The sequence below is a fragment of the Felis catus genome, chromosome X (assembly GCF_018350175.1).
Source record: "Felis catus isolate Fca126 chromosome X, F.catus_Fca126_mat1.0, whole genome shotgun sequence".
Lineage (NCBI taxonomy): Eukaryota > Metazoa > Chordata > Mammalia > Carnivora > Felidae > Felis > Felis catus.
In genome coordinates this window covers 63,449,201-63,471,851 of record NC_058386.1, presented here as the reverse complement: position 1 = coordinate 63,471,851, position 22,651 = coordinate 63,449,201, and the positions used below count along the sequence as shown (strand labels likewise).

Sequence of the window (22,651 nt, the reverse complement as noted above, 5' to 3'; positions counted from 1 at the left end):
AATGGACAAAACAAAACAAGACCCATCTACATGCTGCCTACAAGGGAATCATTTTAGAACTAAAGTTATCTGCAGACTGAAAGTGGGGGATGGAGAAACATCTATCATACAAATGATGTCAAAAAAGAAAGCCAGAGTTGCCATACTTATATCAGACAAACTAGACTTCATTTTTTTTTTAATTTTTTTTTCAACGTTTATTTATTTTTGGGACAGAGAGAGACAGAGCATGAACGGGGGAGGGGCAGAGAGAGAGGGAGACACAGAATCGGAAACAGGTTCCAGGCTCTGAGCCATCAGCCCAGAGCCTGACGTGGGGCTCGAACTCATGGACCGCGAGATCGTGACCTGGCTGAAGTTGGACGCTTAACCGACTGCGCCACCCAGGCGCCCCCAAACTAGACTTTAAAACAAAGACTGTTGGGACCACCTGGGTGGCTCAGCCCATTGAGTGTACAACTCTTGGTTTTGGCTCAGGTCATGATCCTAGGGTCATGGGATCAAGCCCCACATCAGGTTCCACACTGAGCATGGAGCCTGCTAGAGAGTCTCTCCCCCTCTGCCTCTGTTACCCCAATTGTGTGTTCTCTCTCTCTCAAAAAAATTAATGAATAAAAAATACAAATAAATAAATTTTTTTTAAAAGACTATTAAAGAAGACAAAGAAGGGCACTATATCATAATAAAGGGGACAATCCAACAAGAAGATCTAACAATTTTAAATATTTATGCACTCAACATACATACATATAGCAGCACCCCAATACATACAATAGTTAATAACAAACATAAAGGAACTATACAACAGCAATACCATAATAGTAGTGGACTTTAAAACCCCACTTACATTGATGGACAGATCATCCAAACAGAAAATCAACAAGGGGACAATGGCTTTCAATGACACACTGGACCAGATGGACTTAACAGAAAATTCAGAACATTCCATCCTAAAACAGCAGAATACACATTCTTTTCAAGTACACATGGAACATTCACCAGAATAAGTCATATATTAGCCACAAAAAAAGCCTCAACAAATTCGAGAAGATTAAAGTCGTACCATACACCTTTCCTACCACAACACTATGAAACTAGAAGCTGACCATAAGAAAAAAAGTCTGGAAAGACCACAAATGCATAGAGGTTAAATAACATGTTACTAAACAATGAATGGGTCAACAAAGAAATAAAAGAAGTAAAAGAATACATGGAAACAAATGAAAATGAAAACACAATGGTCCAAAAACTTTGGGGGATGTAGAAAAGCGGCCATAAGGGAGAAATTTATAGCATTACAGGCCTACTTCAGGAAGCAAGAAAAACATCAAATAAATAACCTAAACTTGCACTGAAAGGAGCTAGAAAAAGAGTAACAAAGAAATCCTAAAAGCAGCAAAGGAAGGAAATAATAAAGATTAGAGCAGAAAAAAATGATAGAGAAACTAAAAATACAACAGATCAATGAAACCAGGAGTTGGTTCTTTGAAAAACACAATAAAATTGATAAAGCTCTAGCCAGATGTATCAAGAAAAAAATAGAGGGGCACCTGGGTGGTTCAGTAAGATGAGCATTCGACTCTTGATTTCAGCTCAGGTCATGATCCCAGGGTCATGGGATCGAGCCCCACATCATGCCTAAAATTCTCTCTCACCCTCTGCCCCTCTTACCCACTTGTGCTTGCTCTCTCGCTCGCTCTCTCTCTCTCTCTCTCTCTCTCTGAAAAAAGAAAAGAGAAAAAAAGAGAAAGGACTCAACTAAATAAAATCATAAATTAAAGAGGAGAAACAACAACAAACACTACAGAAATACAAACAATTATAAAAGAATATTATGAAAACTTATATGCCAATAAATTGGGCAGTCTGGAAGAAATGGACAAAGTCCTAGAAACATAAACTACCAAACTGAAACATGAAGAAATGGAAAATTTTAAGAGACTAATGCCCAGCAAAGAAATTGAATCAGTAGTCAAAAACCCCCAACAAACAAAAGTCTAAGGCCAGATGGCTTCCTAGTGGAGTTCTACCAAACATTTAAAGAATAGTTAATGCCTATTCTTCTCAAACTATTACAAAAAATGAAAAGGGAAGGAAAACTTTGAAATTCATTCTATGAGACCAGCATTACCCTGATATCAAAACCAGATAAACACACTACTAAAAAAGTGTACAGGCCCCCCCTGACAAACATGGATGCAAGAATTCTCAACAAGATGCTAGCAAATTAAATTGAATAGTATGTTAAAAGAATTGTTCACCATGATCAAGTGGGATTAATTCCTGGGATGCAAGACTGGTTCAATATTCACAAATCAATCAATGTGATACATTACATTAATAGAAGAAAGGATAAAAACCATATGATCTTATCAAAGATGCAGAAAAATCATTTGACAAAATACAGCATACTTTCTTAATAAAAACCCTCATGAAATTTGGGATAGAAGAAACATATCTTAACATCATAAAAGCCATATATGAAAAGCCCACAGCTAATATCAACCTCAATGGGGGAAAACTGAGAGCTTTCCCCCTGAGATCAGGAACACGACAGGGATGTCCACTCTCACCGCTGTTGTTTAACATAGTGTTGGAAGTCAGTAATCAGCAATCAGACAACAAAATGAAATAAAAGGCATCCAAATTGGTAAAGGAGAAGTCAAACATTCACTTTTCATAGATGACATGACACTCTACATGGAAAACCTGAAAAACTCCACCAAAAATCTGTGAGAACTGATACATGAATTCAGCAAAGTTGCAGGATACAAAAATCAATGTACAGAACTTGGTTGCATTTCTATACACCAATAATGAAGCAACAGGAAGAGAAATAAAGAAATCAATACCATTTACAATTGCACCGAAAAACATAAAATACCTAGGACAAAACCTAACCAAGGATGTAAAAGTTCTGTATGCTGAAAACTATAGAAAATTTACGAAATTGAAGAAGACACAAAGAAATGGAAAAATATTCCATGCTTATGGATTGGAAGAACAAATATCGTTAACATGTCAATACTACCCAAAGCAATGTATACATTCAATGCAATCCCAATCAAAATTGCACCGACATTCTTCTCAAAGCTAGAGCAAATGATCTTAAAATTTAGATGGAACCACAAAAGACCCCCAAAGAGCCAAGGTAATGTTGAAAAAGAAAACCAAAGCGGGAAACATCACAATCCCAGACTTTAGCCTCTACTACAAAGTTGTAATCATCAAGACAGTAGGTACTGGCACAAAAAACAGACACATAGACCAATGGAATAGAATAGAGAACCCAGAAATGAACCCACAAATGTATGGCCATCTAATCTTTGACAAAGCAGGAAAGAATATCCAATGGAAAAAAAGACAGTCTCTTTAGCAAATGGTGCTGGGAGAACTGGACAGCAACATGCAGAAGTATAAAACTAGACCACTTTCTTACACCATACACAAAAATAAATTCAAAATGGATGAAAGACCTAAATGTGAGACAGGAAACCATCAAAACCCTAGATGAGAAAACAGGCAACAACCTCTTTGACCTCAGCCACAGCAACTTCTTACTTGACACATCTCTGAAAGCAAGTGAAATAAAAGCAAAAATGAACTGTTGGGACCTCATCAAGATAAAAAGCTTCTGCACTGCAAAGGAAACAATCAACAAAACTAAAAGCAACCGACAGAATGGGAAAAGATGTCTGCAAATGACATTTCATATAAAGGGTTAGTATCCAAAATCTACAAAGAACTTACCAAGTTCAACACCCAAAAAACAAATACTCCAGTGAGGAAATGGGCAGAAGACATGAATAGACACTTCTCCAAAGAAGACACCCAGATAGCCAACAGACACATGAAAAGATGCTCAATATCACTCATCCTCAGGGAAATACAAATCAAAACCACATTGAAATGCCACCTCACACTGGTCAGAGTGGCTAAAATTAACAACTCAGGAAACAACAGATGTTTGTGAGGATGTGGAGAAATGTGAACTTTCTTGCACTGTGAGTTGGAATGCAAACTGGTGCAACCACTCTGGAAAACAGTGTGGAGGTTCCTCAAAAAATTCAAAATAGAACTACCCTACAACCTAGCAATAGCACTACTAGGAATTTATCCAAAGGATATAGGAGTGCTGATGCATAGGGGCACTTGTACCCCAATGTTTGTAGCAGCACTTTCAACAATAGCCAAATCATGGAAAGAGCCTAAATGTCCATCAACTGATGAATGGATAAAGAAATTGTGGTTTATATACACAATGGAATACTACGTGGCAATGAGAAAGAATGAATGTGGCCTTTTGTAGCAACGTGGATGGAGCTGGAGAGTGTGATGCTAAGTGAAATAAGTCATACAGAGAGAGACAGATACCATATGTTTTCACTCTGTTGTGGATCCTGAGAAACTTAACAGAAGACCATGGGGGAGGGGAAGGAAAAAAAGGTTAGAGAGGGAGGGAGCCAAAACAGACTGTTAAAAACTGAGAACAAACTGAGGGTTGATGGGGGATGAGGGAGTGGATGGTGGGTGATGGGTGTTGAAGAGGGCATCTGTTGGGATGAGCACTGGGTGTTATATGGAAACCAATTTGACAATAAATTTCATATTAAAAATACTCCACTTATAGCAATGGACAGATCATCTACACAGAAAATCAACAAAGAAACAATGGCTCTAAATGACACACTAGACCAGATGGACTTAATACACACACACACACACACACACACACACACACACACACACAACATTTCATCCTAAAGTAGGAGAATACATATTCTTCTCGAGTGCACATGGAACATTCTCCAGAAGATCACATATTGGGTCACAGATCAGCCCTCAACAGGTAAAAAAATATTGAGATCATACCATGCATATTTTCAGATCACAACATTATGAATCTTGAAATGAACCACAAGAAAATATTTGGAAAGCCCTCAGATGCGTGAAAGTTAAATAACATCTTACTAAAGAATGAATGGATCAACCAAAAAATTAAAGAAGAAATTAAAAAAATACATGGAAACAAATTAAAATGAAAACACAAGAGTCCAAGTCCTTTGGTGTGCAGCAAAGGCAGTCCTAAGAAGAAAATATATTGTAATTCAGGCCTATCTCAAGAAATGAGAAAGGTCCCTAATACAAAACCTAACCTTATACTTAAAAAATCTGGAAAGGAGCAGCAAATAAAGCACAAAGCCAGCAGAAGAAGGAAATTTATAAAGATTAGAGCAGAAATAAACAATATAGAATCTAAAAAAGTAAAAAAAAAAAAAAATTTAAAAAACCAGTAGAACAGATCAATGAAACTAAGGGCTGGTTTTTTGAAAGAATAAACAAAATTGATAAACCCTTAGCCAGACTTCTCAAAAAGAAGAGAGAACCCAAATGGATAAAATCATGAAGGAAAGAGGAGAGATGACAACCAACACCACAGAAATACAATTATAAGTGAATATGATGAAAAATTATATGCCAACAAACCGGACAATCTGGGAGGAATGGTCAAATTCCTAGACACTCACACACTACCAAAACTCAAACAGGAAGAAATAGAAAACTTAAACAGACCCATAACCAGCAAAGGAATTGAGTTGGTTATCAAAACCTCCCAGCAAACAAGAGTCCTGGGCCAAATGGCTTCCCAGGGGAACTCTACCAGACATTTCAAGAAGAGTTAATCCTATTTTCCTCAAACTGTTCCAAAAAACAGAAATTAAAGGAAAGCTTCCAAACTCAGTCTACAAAGCCAACATGACCATGCATCTAAAGCCAAAGACCCCACTAAAAAGGAGAATTACAGGCCAATATCCCTGATGAACCTGGATGCAAAATTTCTCAATAAGATACTAGCAAATCAAACCCAACAGTACATTAAAAGAATTATTCACCATGATCAAGTGGGATTTATTCCTAAGCTGCAAGGCAGGTTTAATATTTGCAAAACAATCAATGTGATACACCACATTAATAAAAGAAAGGATAGGAACCATATGATTATTTCAAGAGATGCATAAAAAGTGTTTGACAAAATACAGCATCCTTTCATGATAAAAACCTTCAAGAAAGAGGAATAGAAGGAATGTATCTTAACAGTATAAAAGCCATATATGAAAGGCCCACAGCTAATACCATCCTCAATGGGGACAAACTGAGAGCTTTCCCCCTAAGGTCAGGAACACAACTGAGATGTCCACTCTCGCCACTGTTGTTGCTACTGGAAGTCCTAGCCTCAGCAATCATAAAACAAAAAGAAATAAAAGGAATACAGATCAGCAAGAGAGAATTCAAACTTCACTCTTCACAGATGACATGACACTCTTCATGGAAAACCTGAAAGACCCCACAAAAAAACTGTTAGAGCTGATACATGAATTCAGCAAAGTCACAGGATACAAAGTCAATGTATAGAAATCAGTTGCATTTCTATACACCATTAATGAAGCAGTTGCATTTCTATACACCAATAATGAAGCAGCAGAAAGAGATATCACAGATTGGTCCCATTTACAATTGCACCAAAATCAATAAGATACCGAGGAATAAACCTTACCAAAGACGTAAAAGATCTGTATGCTGAAAACTACAGAAAGCTTATGAAAGCAACTGAAGAAGATACAAAGAAATGGAAAAACATTCCATGCTCATGACTGGAAGAACAAAAATTGTTAAATGTCGATAATACCCAAAGCAATCTACACACTCAATGCAATCCCTACCAAAATAACACCAGGATTCCCCACAGAGCTAGAACAAACAATCCTAAAATTTGTATGGTACCAGAAAAGACCCTGAATAGCCAAAGCAATCCTGAAAAAGAAAATCAAAGCTGGAGGCATCAAAGTTCTGGACATTAAGGTGTATTACAAAGCTGTAATCATCAAGGTGTATTACAAAGCTGTAATCATCAAGACAGTACGGTATTGACACAAAAACAGACACCTAGATCAATGGAATAGAATAGAGAACCCAGAAATGGGCCCACAAATATATGACCAACTAATCTTTGACAAAGCAGGAAAGAGTATCCAATGGAAAAAAAGACACTCTCTTCAGCAAATGGTGCTGGGAGAACTGGACAGCAACACACAGAAGAATGAAACTGGACCCCTTTATTACATCATACACAAAAATAAATTCAAAGTGGATGAAAGACCTAAATGTGAGACAGGAAAACATCAAAATCCTAGAGGAGAAAACAGGCAGAAACCTCTTTGACCTAGGCCACAGCGACTTCTTACTTAACATGTCTCTAGAGGCAAGGGAAATAAAAGCAAAAATGAAAGATTGCAATTCATCAAGATGAAAAGCTTCTGTACTGCAAAGGAAATAATCAGCAAAACCAAAAGTCAACTGATGGAATGGGAGAAGATAATTGCAAATGACATTTCAGATAAAGGGTTAGTATCCAAAATCTACAAAGAACTTACCAAACTCAACACCTGAAAAATAATCCAGTGAAAAAATGGGCAGAAGACATGAATAGACACTTTTCCAAACAAGGCATCCAGATGGCTCATAGACACATAAAAAGATGCTCATCACTCATCATCAGGGAAATACAAATCAAAACCACAATGAGATACTACCCTCACATCTTTCAGAATGGCTAAAAGGAAAAACTCAGGAAACAACAGATTTTGGCAACAATGTGGAGAAAGAGGATCTCTTTTGCACTACTGGTGGGAATGCAAACTGGTGCAGCCACTCTGGAAAACAGTATGGAAGTTCCTCAAAAAATTCAAAATAGAACTACCCTACAACCCAGTAATAGCACTACTAAGAATTTATCCAAAGGATACAGGAGTACAGGAGTGCTGATTCGAAGGGGCACATGCACCCCAATGTTTATAACAGCACTATCGACAATAGCCAAATTATGGAAAGAGCCCAAATGTCCATCGACTGATGAATGGATAAAGATGATGACACAGTGGAATATTACTTGGCAGTCAAAAAGAATAAAATCTTGCCATTTGCAACAACGTAGATGGAACTAGAGTGTATTACGCTAAGCACAATAAGTCAGTCAGAGAAAGACAGATATCATATGATTTCACTCATATGTGGAATTTGAGAAACACAACAGATGAACATAGGGGAAGGGAAGGAAAAATAAGATAAAAACAGAGAGGGAAGCAAACCATAAGAGACTTGTAAATACAGAGAACAAGCTGAGGGTTGCTGCAGGGGAGGTGGGTGGGGGGATGGGCTAAATGGGGGTGGACATTAAGGAGGACACTTTTTGGGATTGAGCACTGGTTGTCGTATGTAAGAGATGAATCACTGCATTCCACTCCTAAAGGCAAGACTACACTGTATGTTAACTAACTTGAATTTAAAGTAAGCAAAAAGAAAAAAAGAAAAATTAATAAAAAGTTGAAATAAAAAAGGATGAATGTATAGATGCAAAGTGCCTATCTAACTGACAAATAACTGCTCTACCAAGACAAAACCTCCAGTACTAAGTGAATAGACATTTCTAGAGAGCTTAGAACTAATTCCTACAAATCTAAAAACCTGATATTCCTAGCAAGTAATACTTAGGAATATTACATACTCAAACACTTTTTTTGAAAGGACATTTAGGTTGATGTCACCACACTGGTCTAACACCAAGAATCAGTCTAATGTGGACTTGATAAGACCAAAAATTCATATAAAAGTGAATATTATGTTAGACTATATTCAGTTTTACCACTACATAAAAGAAAAGAATGATGGCTGCAGTTAATGGCTGCAGGCAGTTCAGAGAAGTATTTTTCGATAAACAGAAAGAGCAAAATTATCCTACTGTAACATGGCGCCAAGAAAAACATTTCATTGTTATTTTTACTAAATATAAGCAATAGAAGATATGTTTAACTTGTCATAATGTATTCACATTCTCTTTTTTAAACATCTTATATTTATGTAAACTAAGAATACATACTACAACTTATAAAATTTAAATATCCAAGAATTAAAATAAATTGCTGTAACGGGACAGAAATATGAAAAATATTATATTTTCTCACACAAAGTATTTAATTAGTCCTACTATTAATACTAATTGCCACTCTTAATTAGTCCTATTGTCTTGTTTAAATAATAGCATGTATGTAACAGAAAATACAGAAAAGCAATTTTAAATAAACATCTATTTTCATATTTTTATATTAAAGCAATAACACATGTGCACAGTTATTTATTATATATTATAGGCCTTTCATAGGTGTTTTCATCTTGTATGGCTGTGTCCTGTGTTGGCGCCCTGAAGTTTCATCACCCCAACTGTATGGTACCATTCGGATGGAGGAACAAAAAAATTAAAAAGTTGGTGTTTGTAAATTACATAGACAAGAAACTGGTAAACAGTGGTGCCTCCTGTGAAAGATAAATTAGTGGCTAGAAGAAACCAGAAAGTTTCTTTTTCTTATTTTTTTAAATGTATTTTTAAAATTTTGCACCTTGTGTATCTACTACCTATTCCAAAGTGAGAATATCACTATTAGTCTTATATAGTGATCGTCCACGGTCAGCTGAAAAAGGTGCTTGTGGGACCACAGGGATCAGTGTTCCCCCTGGAAATGGTGTGTTAAAAACACGTGATTCTTGGGGGACCTGCCTCATATTCAAGATGGCTGACTGATCGACGACTCATTCAGAGGAGCCTGATGAGGTGAGCTGGTGTCCAAAACTGAAGGGCCTGCTAACCCCCAGAAATCAGTAAGACTTTGTTTTGTGAAGGAAGCCATTAGAGGGCTTTAAAGAAAGGAATACAATTATGTGATGTATGACTGAGAGATCCGTTGGGTTGTGTGAAGAAGGTGGGGTAGCCCTATTTTCAGGACCTTTTTCTGTAGTCTTGGTGAGTACAGCTGTTGGTTTGGACTGTTAGCGTGGTTAGCACTGGATGAGGATGTGGAAACACAGACATGGTCCGACTTTGGGAAGTGGCCCTGATAAGACTTGTTATAGATTGTGGATTGTGGGGAGGGTGCGTAACATAGCTGACTGCTATTACTGGCCTCGGTAGCTCAGAGTGCCTTTTCGTGGGATAAAGAACACGGTGGTGGATTGTAGAGAATAGGAAAGAGTTCTCTCAGGGACACTTTAAGCCAGAGATGGTTAACTGATGCATTGTTTTTTTTTGAAAGTCAGGTTATTCTGTGGAGACTGGAGAGGGGAGAAAACTACTCAAGGACAAGGGACAAGGCTGGAGAGGCTCAGCAGGGTGGGGAATCTTGCAGGCCCACAAAGGCTTTAGCTTTTCATCAGTATGAAATGGGTGAGGATGACAAGGCGTTGAGCTTGACGAGAGTTGGCCAAAGGCCTGCTGTTGCCAGATTGAACAAATGAAAATACAGAACGCCGAGCTAAATTTAAATGTGAGATCAACCACAAATAATTTTTTACATAAATATAGCCTATGTAGTGTTTGGGATATACTTTGGCTGAAAACGTATTTGTTGTTGATCTGAAATTTTAACTGGGTGTTATTTACACAGGCAACCCTACCACAAGGTCACGTGGAGGCAGGGCTTGTGCAGGCATTACAGGGAGATGGAAGGGCCAGAGTGGCAGCAGGGAAAGTGTGAAGAAGGGTCCCAGCAAAGACAAGGGTTACCCGTTTGGTACATTTTACCGGAGAACAGCTCTAGAAAGACGAGCTTCTTGGTTCTTCTAAGCGTTGGCCGAGGGTTCCCCGGGGAAGGCTTACTCGTCTCTGCCAATCCTCCGCGGCCTGCCGGCTCCGCTAGCCCAGCTGCCCTCAGCCTCCACCGCGTGGAGTAGCAGGAGAAAAGCCGCAGCCCGCTGGGCCGGAGTTGTAACCCCGCCTTCCGCACCCCGCAGGGGTGGAGTCTGAGCAAGGAGCCTGCGATCAGCCCTCTCTCCTCGGATGACAGGCGGCAGGATAACATGGAGTCGAGCAAGATGGCGCCTCCCAAGAACGCTCCGAGAGATGCCTTGGTAAGTGCAAAGGATGAGAGGCGGGGCATGAAGCTCCGCGCGGCCAGCGTCTAGGGAGGCAGGCCCCGACGGAGGGCCTGAGGCTGGGCTCGCGTGCGGCTTCAGCCCAGCCGGGGCGGCCAGGAGTGGGATAAGGGGCTGCCCGTCTGGACCTTGGGGCGCTTCTCCCGCAACCCCCGCGGCCCCGCTAGAGGGAGGCTTGCGGCCCGCCGAAGTGCGCAGTCCAACCACCCGGCTTTGTCTACTGGGCCTTGGGCCCCAGACTCTTTGTGGTCTCGCCAGGTTGGCCAGCCGGGATTCTCGCGTCCAGCGTTCTTCCCCCATCGTCACAGAAGAAAATGACAACCAGCTGTAACCACCCCTGCCTTTCCCGGGGTGAAAGGCAACCCGGGCCTTTTTCTTCTCTTTGCCCCAGCCCCCACCCCCGCCAAAAAAAAAAAAAAAAAAAAGTTTTCAGCAGAGGTTACAACGGGTTTGGGCGTGATTCTGATACACACTTGAGAAGAAAAGGATAGGAGTACAAGTTTGGAGCCCAGAGAAAGGGGGACCTTGTATCATAAATACAAATACTACCTTCGGCCCAGTCTTGATTTCTAGTGCCTACATCATACATCTGACGTTTTTATTCGAATCTACAGGTGATGGCACAAATCCTGAAGGATATGGGAATTACGGAGTATGAACCAAGGGTTATAAATCAAATGTTGGAATTTGCTTTCCGTAAGTTAACAAAACACCAAAAATTTGCCTAACTTGTGAATCTGAAAAGATTGTTTTATTGTAAGAACATTTTCAACTAAATTGCTTTAACAGTTAATAAATATCATAGAACTTGGCTAAAGCAGAAAAAAGGAGCTCAAGCTAGGGGACAGTAGTATTTATACTGTGATATCTATTTAAAATTGATCATATAGAGGGGAGCCTGGGTAATTCAGTCATTAAGCTTCTGACTCTTGATCTTAGTTCAGGTCATGATCTCCCTCCTGGTTTGAGAGATTGAGCCCCTTGTTGGGCTCTTCTGTGACAGCACAGAGTCTGCTTGGGAATATCTCTCTCCCTCTCTCTGCCCTCCCCTGCTCACCTCGCTGTCTCTCTCAAATAAGCTTAATAAAAAAAATTTTTAGTTGATCATATAGATCAATTAGATATTAGAACCAAAATTCATAAATTTTCTACTGGTAGAACCTTCCATTAAGAAAAATGGCCATAAATATTAGGCTGTTTTCATAGGTTTAAGAAAATAATGTTTTGTTCTTAAAGGATATGTGACTACAATTCTGGATGATGCGAAAATTTATTCAAGCCATGCTAAGAAACCTAATGTTGATGCAGATGATGTGAGACTGGCAATCCAGTGTCGGGCTGATCAGTCTTTTACTTCTCCTCCTCCAAGAGATGTGAGCAAAGTTATTTGAAGTTCATTTTACTTAAAAATTTTTAAATTGTAGTTCTAATAAGGATTTTTTTTTAGTTTTTACTGGATATTGCAAGGCAGAAAAATCAAACCCCTTTACCACTGATTAAGCCATATGCAGGACCCAGACTGCCACCCGACAGATACTGCTTAACAGCTCCAAACTATAGGCTGAAGTCCTTAATTAAAAAGGTAAGAATTTTTAGTCAAATTAGTTTTTTAAAAAGATGAGATGTGTTAGGGCAATTTGTAAAAAGCACATTCCTATAAATAGATTAGTAGAATAAAGACTAAGATAATTTACTAGGATTTTTAAAATTTATAGCGTTGAAAATACCATGTCTGCAATTAACTACTACATTAAAATACAAAATTTTTAGAGCTAAAAAGAACTTTAATGTTCATCTAACCCAACACTTAATTTTCACAACAGGAAACTGAGCCTCGATCCATCTGTGGAGTTAGTAGCAAAGCTGGGACTTATTCCCAGGTCTCATGCCTCCAAATATTTCCACTGTTTATCAGTTTTTTGTGACACCTGATAACAGAGTAAATGATGTACCATAAGGAATTGGACTTATTTTCTGAAATATGACCTAAGGCTCTCCCACCACTGAGAAAGTTCTCCCCACATTCAGCTAGCTGCCTTTGTTGTCTGAAATTCTGCTAGAAGAGAGTTTCTTTCTTTTTAGGTTAAGGTATTGACTAGTTAAGATTAAAAGTCATAAGGATGTTAGTTGTTATCCCCCAAATAAGACTCTACCTTAAACACTATATAGAATTTTCTATGTGTATGTTCATATCCATGTCCATATGTGTATGCATTTTATTTATATTATATATATGTTTGTGAAGACTAGTTTCAATGTTGGATTTAGAACACTGATGAAACAAAAACGACATTCTTGACATAGGTTTATCCATTAATAAGTCACATCAGCAATCCTAATTTCATTCTTGGTAAGTTTAGGGGTCAGATCTAAACAACATTAAAACTAACTTGTTTTTGAAATCCCCTAGGGACCTAACCAAGGAAGACTAGTTCCACGGTTAAGTGTTGGTGCTGTTAGTAGCAGACCTTCCACTCCTACTATAGGTAAGTGAGAGAGGGAAATGGTTTTTCTGACTGGTAAAGAAGTTCCTTAGCACTTAATTTTAAATTATAATCCAAGTCAAAAGCTGAGTCAGAAATTCCCAAATGTGTATTGCCATTGATACATTTACTTATCCTCTAGTAAAACTATAAACATATATCTTATCAGATTTCAAAATGAGAAAGCCACAAGGAATATCTGATCCCAAATGAGTATAGAATTGGACATTACCCAGCGTTGTTGGAATAAACTGGGATACCAAAAACAGTTTAAGCTGTGTTCTCTGCCTTCTATACAAATCAAGTTGCCAAACACAACTCATGGCAGTAGCCTACTTATTTTCAGAAATTAAAGAACTTTCAGAGTAAACTGGCAAGAGAATGCAACCCAATTTTAAAGTGTACAAAAAGCATATCAAAGAAAAACTCATTGTTTTTAATACTAATCTTTTCAGAAGTAGTACTGATTGTCCTGTGTTGTCCCTTCAAGGTGTCTCCTGTGTCGTGACAGGTCCCCATCATTCTTTGAGCCTTTATTGCTTTTTGGCACAAGATGATCTAAGCTCATCTTATATTTTCCCTTACTCTAGTTCTACAACCAGCCATTTCTCCAGAGCCCTAGTTCCTTTTGGTGGAGAATGGTATTTAGAAACCGTTAGGTTTCTTTTTAATGTTGTTGCTTAGGTAATAAGGGAAACATAAATAGATTTAGAGTTCCTGATTTTTTTTTTTTGGTCCTACATTCCTGCTGGATTTCTTTCATAATCAAAGTATTTTCAGAAATAATCCTCTTTGACCAGTACTGATTTCTTGGCTCTTATGTTTTATAACTTGAGTCCTATAGATGTCATATAGCTCTAATGTAAGCAGCATTTGATTTATGCAGTGTGTAGACAATCTCTTCATATTCTCATTTAAACATTTTAAAATCAACCGGGTATAGTATTAGTTGTACACTTCCAGTTACCTGCATGTGACCTTTTTGGGCAGAAATTCGCATATATAATTTATGTAACTTTTAGGTCATATACTGTGTATCTGTGGATTCATATTACTTTAGTGAATACCAATTTTTTAAAAACTCTGGGCTGTGGTAATCCACTGCACGTGTTAGCAAGTTAACCAATTTTAGTTATCAGTTGTGATTTTTAGACACTTATTATACATGTTTTAGAGATTTTTAAAATCTAAAATGAGGGAACTGCTAAAATGTAGTATTAAAATACAAGTTTTGAACTTTGAAAACATGGAATTCTATAAAGTATCCAAGATCTAAGCATCTACTCTGTTCAATTTTAAAACCTAAACTCCATACTTCCTTAAATGTTAAATCGTTATGGTAATGGCCAAGAAAACATCTACCTATTGTGAATTTCTTGACAAAATAAAACACATACTGTTTCATTAAGCTTCACCAAATTCTTTGAACTGATCCTTAATACAACAGAAAATTTGCCTAGGAATGAAGATACCTTAGAGTAAGGCCTCACCTTCTCAGTTTGGGAGAGAAAGCATTAGAGCCAGATTCCTGCATACCTTTGAACTCTCTTCCCCTATTTAGGCTTTCTTCCCCTATTTAGGCTTTCTTCCCCCATTTAGGCTTTCTTCTCCTTTGTTTCTGGAGAGGGTAGTTGTAGTTTTTTCAGCAACTCTTCCCTGGGCAGACTGCTGGTTCCAGGAGAAAGGGATGTATGGAAAACCTGCATCCCCAAAGGAAAAACTAGGAACACACATGTTTCCATAAATATATTTTTTAAGAGAGCTATGATGTCAGTATACATCTTTGAGTCTTGCAAAATTTATTCATTAAACAAAAATTGTTGAGTGCCTATTAGGAGTAAGGCACAAAGACCATATGTTCTTAAGGATAAAAAGTGTTAGCCAAGCTTGTAATTTAGTGAACAGGAGAAGATACTAATAAAGGTTCCTATGACAAGGCAATTTCAGAGTCAGGCATTGACTTCTGAGCAAATCAAGGAAATTTTATAAAATAGGGTGGTATTTGAGTTGTACCTTGGAATAACTGGTAGAGTTGAGGGGGGTTTGGACTAGGTTATCTCCACAATCCCTTTCTGTTTAAAAAAAGTACTTGGATATAGAATAGGAATATGACTTTTGTACCCACCTGGGGACCCTAAGAGGTGTATTTGATAGGCTTTTGTTAGATGCATGTTGATTTACCTTCATAGGCATAGTAGACATCTTCTAATTCTCAGTAAGTGACAGATTAAAAGTGCCACCTAAGGTAATAGAAAACTTGGGTCTTTATTCTGCTGGTTTATTTGGACACTCAGTTTCACAACCTCACGTAGCTAAAATTCAGTGCCAGGTGGTTTAAAGAGCTATACATGGATTGTTTTAACTTTCACAAGAATCTTATGTGATAGTTATCTCCATTTGACAGGTGAGAAAACTAAAGTATTAAAAGATTAAATAACTTGCCCAAGGACACTCATCTAGTAGGTGATAAAGCCTGAATTCAAACTCAAGTAGGTAGGCTCCAGAGCCTACATTCTTTACTACTATACTGTCCTGAACTTTTAGCGTTTAAACTGTTGAGTTTGTACTTTGCTTATTTCTGATTTTTTTCTCACCATTCATTAGTTCCTTGTGCTTTGAAGGTAGTTTCTTATAAGCTAAGGAGTGCAGAATATGAACCTGTGTAATGAAGTCACCTAACTAACATGGTCTGTTAATTACAACTACAGCAACCCCACAAACAGCTTCTGTCCCAAGTAAAGTTGCACCTCCAGTGTCAGTGACAAGCCAAAGATTTACAGTGCAGATTCCACCTTCTCAGTCCACACCTGTCAAACCAGGTAACATGATGGGGAGGGTGGCATTGAAAGTGGTTCTTTTATTTTTTCTGAATCTTAAAATTTGTGAATAATTTGTGATTATAGAATAATTTGTATTCTTATAGCAAGAGTTAAGTTGTTTTAATATACCAGGAAGGTGGCAGTAATGCTGCAAATTAGTGTTCTTCAGAAGGGTCTATGACCCCACTAAAATTGTATGAAATTTTACAAATATGTAATGTTTTGGAAATGGAGAGTATTCAGCATGATCATCAGATTCTCAAAGAACACAACTAAAATAAGTTAGGGTCCACAAATCTAAGGCATCTTCAGGGAAAAGCACTTAGGGTTAAAGCTCAAAAAAATAATATAACTTAGTGTACAACAAATAAAAATTGTACTTTTACTCACTTTATGGAAGGATACATATAAAGTTGGAATAATATATAAGTAGAATTCTGTTATAGCCTAATTTATTACTGAATATATTTCAATTGAACATCTTCTGAAACCTAAATGTACATAGTGAACTACTTATATAAAATATTGGCTTATAATGGGAATGTGATTCCTGACCTTGAACATGTGCCTTTAATATGTTCCATGATGAATCCAGCACACTGCTTCCCATGGCTAAGTATTAACTAAAATTTTAGGTAGTTAAGTTTAAAAAAAACAGAACTTTAATGTTGTACTAGATACTAGTTTAAATACTGTAAAGTATTAAAAAATTTTATTCAACTCCTAATGCAGTATAAATACCCTAGTTTCTTCTATGATGTAGTTGCTATTCATGCTATTAAAATTGTTGTTAGAATTATAATTTAGATTTGTTGAATACTTTTTACCATGTTTCTGATTTGGGGTAATTCAGTTTGAAGGTATTTTCTCCTGTTTATAGTTCCTGCAACGACTGCAGTTCAAAATGTTCTGATTAATCCTTCAATAATTGGGCCCAAAAATATTCTTATTACCACCAACATGGTTTCATCACAGAACACGGCCAACGAATCAAACCCATTGAAGAGAAAACATGAAGAAGATGATGACAATGATACTATGTAAGGAATACAATCAAGATGTATTTCAAACGTGTAGTTGGTTTGGAGCCCAGTATACTGAACTAGAATATTCTTTGTCTTCTCAAGTTTTATCTTAGAAAACTTAAATGTGGCTGCAGTATTTTTCACATTGGCTTAAACTGTTAGATGTCTTAAGCATACCAGTGTTTTTTCATTAGGCTCCAAGTAAAAAAGTATTTGTTTCTTAATACATTAATTCATTAATGTTAAATTCTATCATGACAGTTTTTTATTTGGAAGCAGTTTTCTGCCATGTTTCACTGACAGCAGCACTTAAGTTTCAATTGCTACAGCCTGATCAGTAGACTAATCTTTAACAGCATCATTTCTATCTACATTTAAATACTACTTTCTTTTCAAGGTAAAATAGTCACAACTTTGGTTTTCACCAACTTTTTTTAACCAAATCTCTAAATGTAGGAAGCATTTTTTTGGAAAAGATGGATTTAAAGGGATTCTAAATCCATTTTAAGTGTATTTGTTTCTTGTTGTTCTCTAACCTCCCACCTCAACCCCGTTTCTAGATCCCATTCATTTTCTGTACTGCCTCTTCCCCATAGGGTTAAGTTTCTCCCAGTGCTCTTAGAAGGCCAAAACTGGAATTTTAAAAGTGTAGTTCCTGATAATACAGTTCAGTGTCATTTTCCTATTTTTAAGACCTGCTTTTACATGCCTGATATTCTGTGGTTCACTTTAACCCGAAGGTTTGCCTTGCTGTTTTACTCTCCATACCAGAACGGTTGAGTTTTACACCTTTCCTTTTATGCTCCTTGAGCTTTATTCTGCTTTTAACAGGTAGTTTTGGGGTCAGCTACAATTTCGATCTTATATTCCAAGTTGATAACTCCACCATATTTCACATTTCTAAATTTAACATAGAAGATGCTGTAGCTTTAAAATCTGCGTTGAGAAGTATATTTACACTGGACTTAGGCAAAAACCACTGAAGAGGAAGTTTTCTTCCTTTTTATCACATACATATATGCTATAATTACTACTGCTTGAACCCTTCTATTGGTATAATTCATTTTTCTAGCTTGTTGCTGAGGTTATCATATATGAGATGGGATCAAACCTGAAAATTCTCTAATGGTTTTCCTTCCTCTAGAAGGCCAACAATAAAAGCAAATCAGTGTAATGTGACTGGCACTTAGGTGTACCAGTAGGTTTCCCAGTAATGTTGTAATGTTGCTGAACACTTTTCTCTTATTTTCCATTTATACACATTTAAACCTCTTAGTGGGAAAGATTGTAAAGCTTTCAAAAATATTAAATAGGTTTGTTGTTTTTAAGTTTGACATATTCAACATTGGAATACTTTTGCAGAATTTTCTAAAATAAATTTTCATATCATATCATAATTTAGAACTTGTAGCCAAGGATCCTCAAAACTTCAAACACAAGAAAGTTTCATGTTAGGATGGTGCTCTAGATAAATTGAAGAGAAATATTCCAGTAACAGAGAAGACATGTCTCATCACAGTCTGCGTGTTTTTGGATATTAGGAAAAAGGTGATATCAAATTTATAAAAACAGATCTGATCATCATAGGAGAGAAATGTTCATTATATAGCATAGGATATCATTACTTGAATGTTCTCAGGGAGGCAGCATGTCAGAAGGCCTAGGGTCTAGTCCTGGCTCCATCATTTACCAACTATGTGACCTTACTTCACCTCTGAGCCTAGTTCTCTAGGCTAGTATACTGAACTAGGATAATAGGAATTATTATTCCTGTAATAGAAGAACACCAACCCTGCCTACCTCACAGGGATGTTGTGAGGGTTTAATTGGTGTATGTGAAAGTTCTTTGAAAATTGTAAAATGGTTTATAACTCTAAGGAATTGTTCATGTATTTGTTCCAAGATTATTAATAAAAACTGAACTTAACCATTTCTTTCATTTTTGATTTAAGGGATTCAAGGAAGATGAACAAGACCCAGTAATTCTGAGGTCCAAGAAGCAATTAAGATTTAATGGGTGACTTAATTATAAATCAGGGAATTGCTTGCTTTATCAGCATGTGACTCATCGTGAAGCAAAACAAAAATGAATATGGGCTTAAGTCTGTTAAAAACATATCATGCTGTTGAGACTGCAGTTGGAGTGTTCATTCACTTGCTAGGTCAGCCAGGGGATGCATTGCTCTTTCAAATGCAGACTGCTTTATCTTGCAGATCTCCCTTCCCTATAATTGCATCCACCCAATATAGCTTCTAAAATGACTTAAGGCAGCTCTTGTCCTCCAGCTTCTAGGTGGAATTTTTTAAGAGTTACTGAAGGTAAATGTGGTGAGGACATTGTTGTCCCAAGTTCTTCCTTTTACAAGTGGGAAACAAGTGTTTTTGATCTGAGTATGAATATAGGAGTACAGCCAGTATGTGGGGAAAATAGAAAACATAATGCACACTGGTCCCAAGAAGTCCAGAGTGAAAGTACTCAAGAGTTAGGAAAGACAACACTAATCAGAACAGCACATTCAAAACAGTGTGTATAGTAGGCTACCATATATATTTTAATTTATATGTATATACATACATAGGATATGCTTTTTATATACATTAAGTAGCTCTAGAATGAATGAAACCAGTCTGACGGTAGCTGTTTCTAAAGAGGGTAACTGGTAGTTAGGGGACTGAGGTAGGAAGGTGTCTTCTCATTGTATACCCCTTTTTGACTTTTGTATCATGTGCTACAGGGAAGTTTTGGACATAAAGAAAACAAGGAAAGTAGGAAACACAGAGTTTAAGAGACTGAATTGGTTGATGACACAAAGATCATAATCTCTATACAGGCATATACATCTATCATATGGAGGTTAAAACTGAATTTGTGTCACATGCTAAAACTTTGCAATATTTTATCAATAATTCATAATTCTGTATTAAATCAGGAAGCACATCCTTGTACTACTATTCTAGTTTATGTGCTCACAAGTTGTTTGTTACATATTACCTTTCTCAACTTAGGCGGTAAATTTCTTCAGGACATAAATGCTATCTTATATTCCCTCCATTATGTCCTAAGCATATGGCAGGTACTCAAATATTTGGCTATTTGTGTTTCCCCATTCATTCTCTGGATTAATGAACAAATAAATGGAGAATGATCCTGGAAGCAGAGTCTAGTAGAAAGTACTTAAAAGGTACAATCCAGGTTGGTGGATGGATGAATTGACAATTGTAGAATCTAAGTGCTAGGTTTACAGGTGTTTATACAATTCTTTTAATTCCTCTGTACATATGAAATAAAATGTTGCAATTCCTCTGTACAATAATAAAATGTTGCAGGAAGGTAATCAGTGGGGGGGGGGGGGGGGGAGTCTAGCCCAGCTGTAACATTAATTTGCTGGATCTATGAATAGCACCTCTGGGTCACCTCTACAAAAAAATCAGCCTAGAATTCCTGCTTCTCACACCAGGATATAGTGTACCATTAGAGGTATGCAGAAACATGGTGCATTTTAAAATTTACTACAACTGTGGGGACAATATTAATTAAAATTCAAATGAATTTTTTAAAAATTCAAGCCTTCAAAATTGTTTTGTTTAAAGCAACCACCAAAATTTTCTTTTGCTCTTCTCTCTAGAGTTAAATACTCCTAGGCTAGAAGCATCATTTCGAGGAGTAAGGCACAATGAAAAAGCAGCCTTTGGAGTCCAACAAACCTGAACTTGAATCCCTGCTGTTACATACTAGCTTTGTGATCCTGTCCAAGATCTTGTTTCTTAAGAAAGGTGAAATACACATCTAGTATGTAAAATGTAAAATGCCCTGCAGACTTTTGAAATCTCATGTTTACCTCTGCTCACTCCCAAAACTCCATTAAAATGACAGGAAAGAAAAAGGAAGGGAAAGTTACAAGGATAATACATGAATCAGAATGTCATTAGAATCACTTCTCAGCCTTTTTGCTAAGATCAAGTGCAGAATGTCATTAGATTTTAAGCAATGACAATGAAGCAAAGCCTTGAAATCTGGGAAACTGATATGTACACTGATTCTACATATAGCCAAACAGGCAAGTATTAGGGGTTGAATAAAGACATTTTCAGACATAAAAGGTCTCAAAAACTCTGAGTCCCAGGTACTCCTCAGGAAGCTAGTAGAGTTCTGTGTTTCACAAAAAGAGTCAAGCAAGAAAAAAGGGGGAAAAGGAATCCAGGAAAAGGGAGGCCCAACACAGGAGGTAAAAGGAATCCCCAACAGGGTTACCCCAAAGGGATTTCTTCTAGAAAAAGAAATCCCAGAGCAACAGCTATATAGCAAACCTAGAAGGCAGCCAGGGTAAACTGGAGTGGAAGCAGAGGACTCCAGGAGGAATATCGCTAATAAAAATGAACAGACTTGTCTCACATGTTTGAATACACTGGGTATGAATCAGCGATAGGTACATAGAAAAAAAGTAAACTTTCAAAACTTATTAACCCCAAATAAAATAAAAAGGTAAATTATATAACCATACCACATGACATAGCTCAGCTGTGAATACTATTTATAATCACAATGTAGACTACTGATGTAATCTAGGATTATAACAAAACTATACTGGGCAAATTAAGAAGGGAAGTATATGTGGAACAGAGGCTATAAGAATGCTAAATCTTCCCATGGCATGGCATTAATACGTATCGTTTCGTAAAAATCAAGAGATTAATAATATTAAGTATGTTACAAAAACATGGAAGTAAGTACCAGAAAAAAGCTAAGTGTTGAAAGCAGTCATCTCTGGGGGATGGAAATCACAAATGGGAGGAATGGGCTGAAGCCTATTTTGTTGTCATAAGCCTTGACGTTTTTAAATTATGGTCATGTGTAACAGATAAAAATAAAATCTAAAATAAAGCACCAGGGTGCCTGGGTGGCTCAGTCAGTTAGGTGTCTGACTCCTGATTTCAGCTCAGGTCATGATCTCACTGAGATCAAACCCCACATCAGGCTCTGCACTGGGCATGGAGCCTGCTTAAGATTCTCTCCCTCTCCCTTTGCCCCTCCCCGCCCATTCACTGTCTTTAAAACACAAACAAAAAAAATAAATAAAAAAATAAACCACCTATCACATTATCTGCCATAAAGTAGGGATTCAATAAAATAAGTACACATTTATGGGGCACCTAGGTGGCTCACTCAGTTAAGCATCCAACTTTGGCTCAGGGCATGATCTCACGGTTCATGAGTTTGAGACCCGCATCAGGCTCTCTGCTGTCAGCTCAGAGCCTGCTTCAGATCCTCTTTCCCCCTTTCACTCTTCCCTTCCCCGACTCTCCCAAAAATAAACATTTTTTAAAAGTACACATTTATCTAATC

At 37.3% G+C, this 22,651-nt stretch overlaps 1 protein-coding gene across 1 annotated transcript; it reads left to right on the top strand.

Annotated features, from left to right (window-relative positions):
- Positions 1-10,555: 10,555 nt before the first annotated feature.
- TAF9B (TATA-box binding protein associated factor 9b) lies at positions 10,556-19,234 on the top strand. The gene is made up of 7 exons (XM_004000666.6): positions 10,556-10,956; positions 11,595-11,676; positions 12,217-12,353; positions 12,428-12,562; positions 13,391-13,466; positions 16,172-16,282; positions 17,163-19,234. The coding sequence occupies exons 1-7, from the start codon at positions 10,906-10,908 to the stop codon at positions 17,324-17,326; spliced, it is 756 nt and encodes a 251-aa protein (XP_004000715.1). The 5' UTR covers positions 10,556-10,905; the 3' UTR covers positions 17,327-19,234.
- The last annotated feature ends 3,417 nt before the right edge of the window (positions 19,235-22,651 follow it).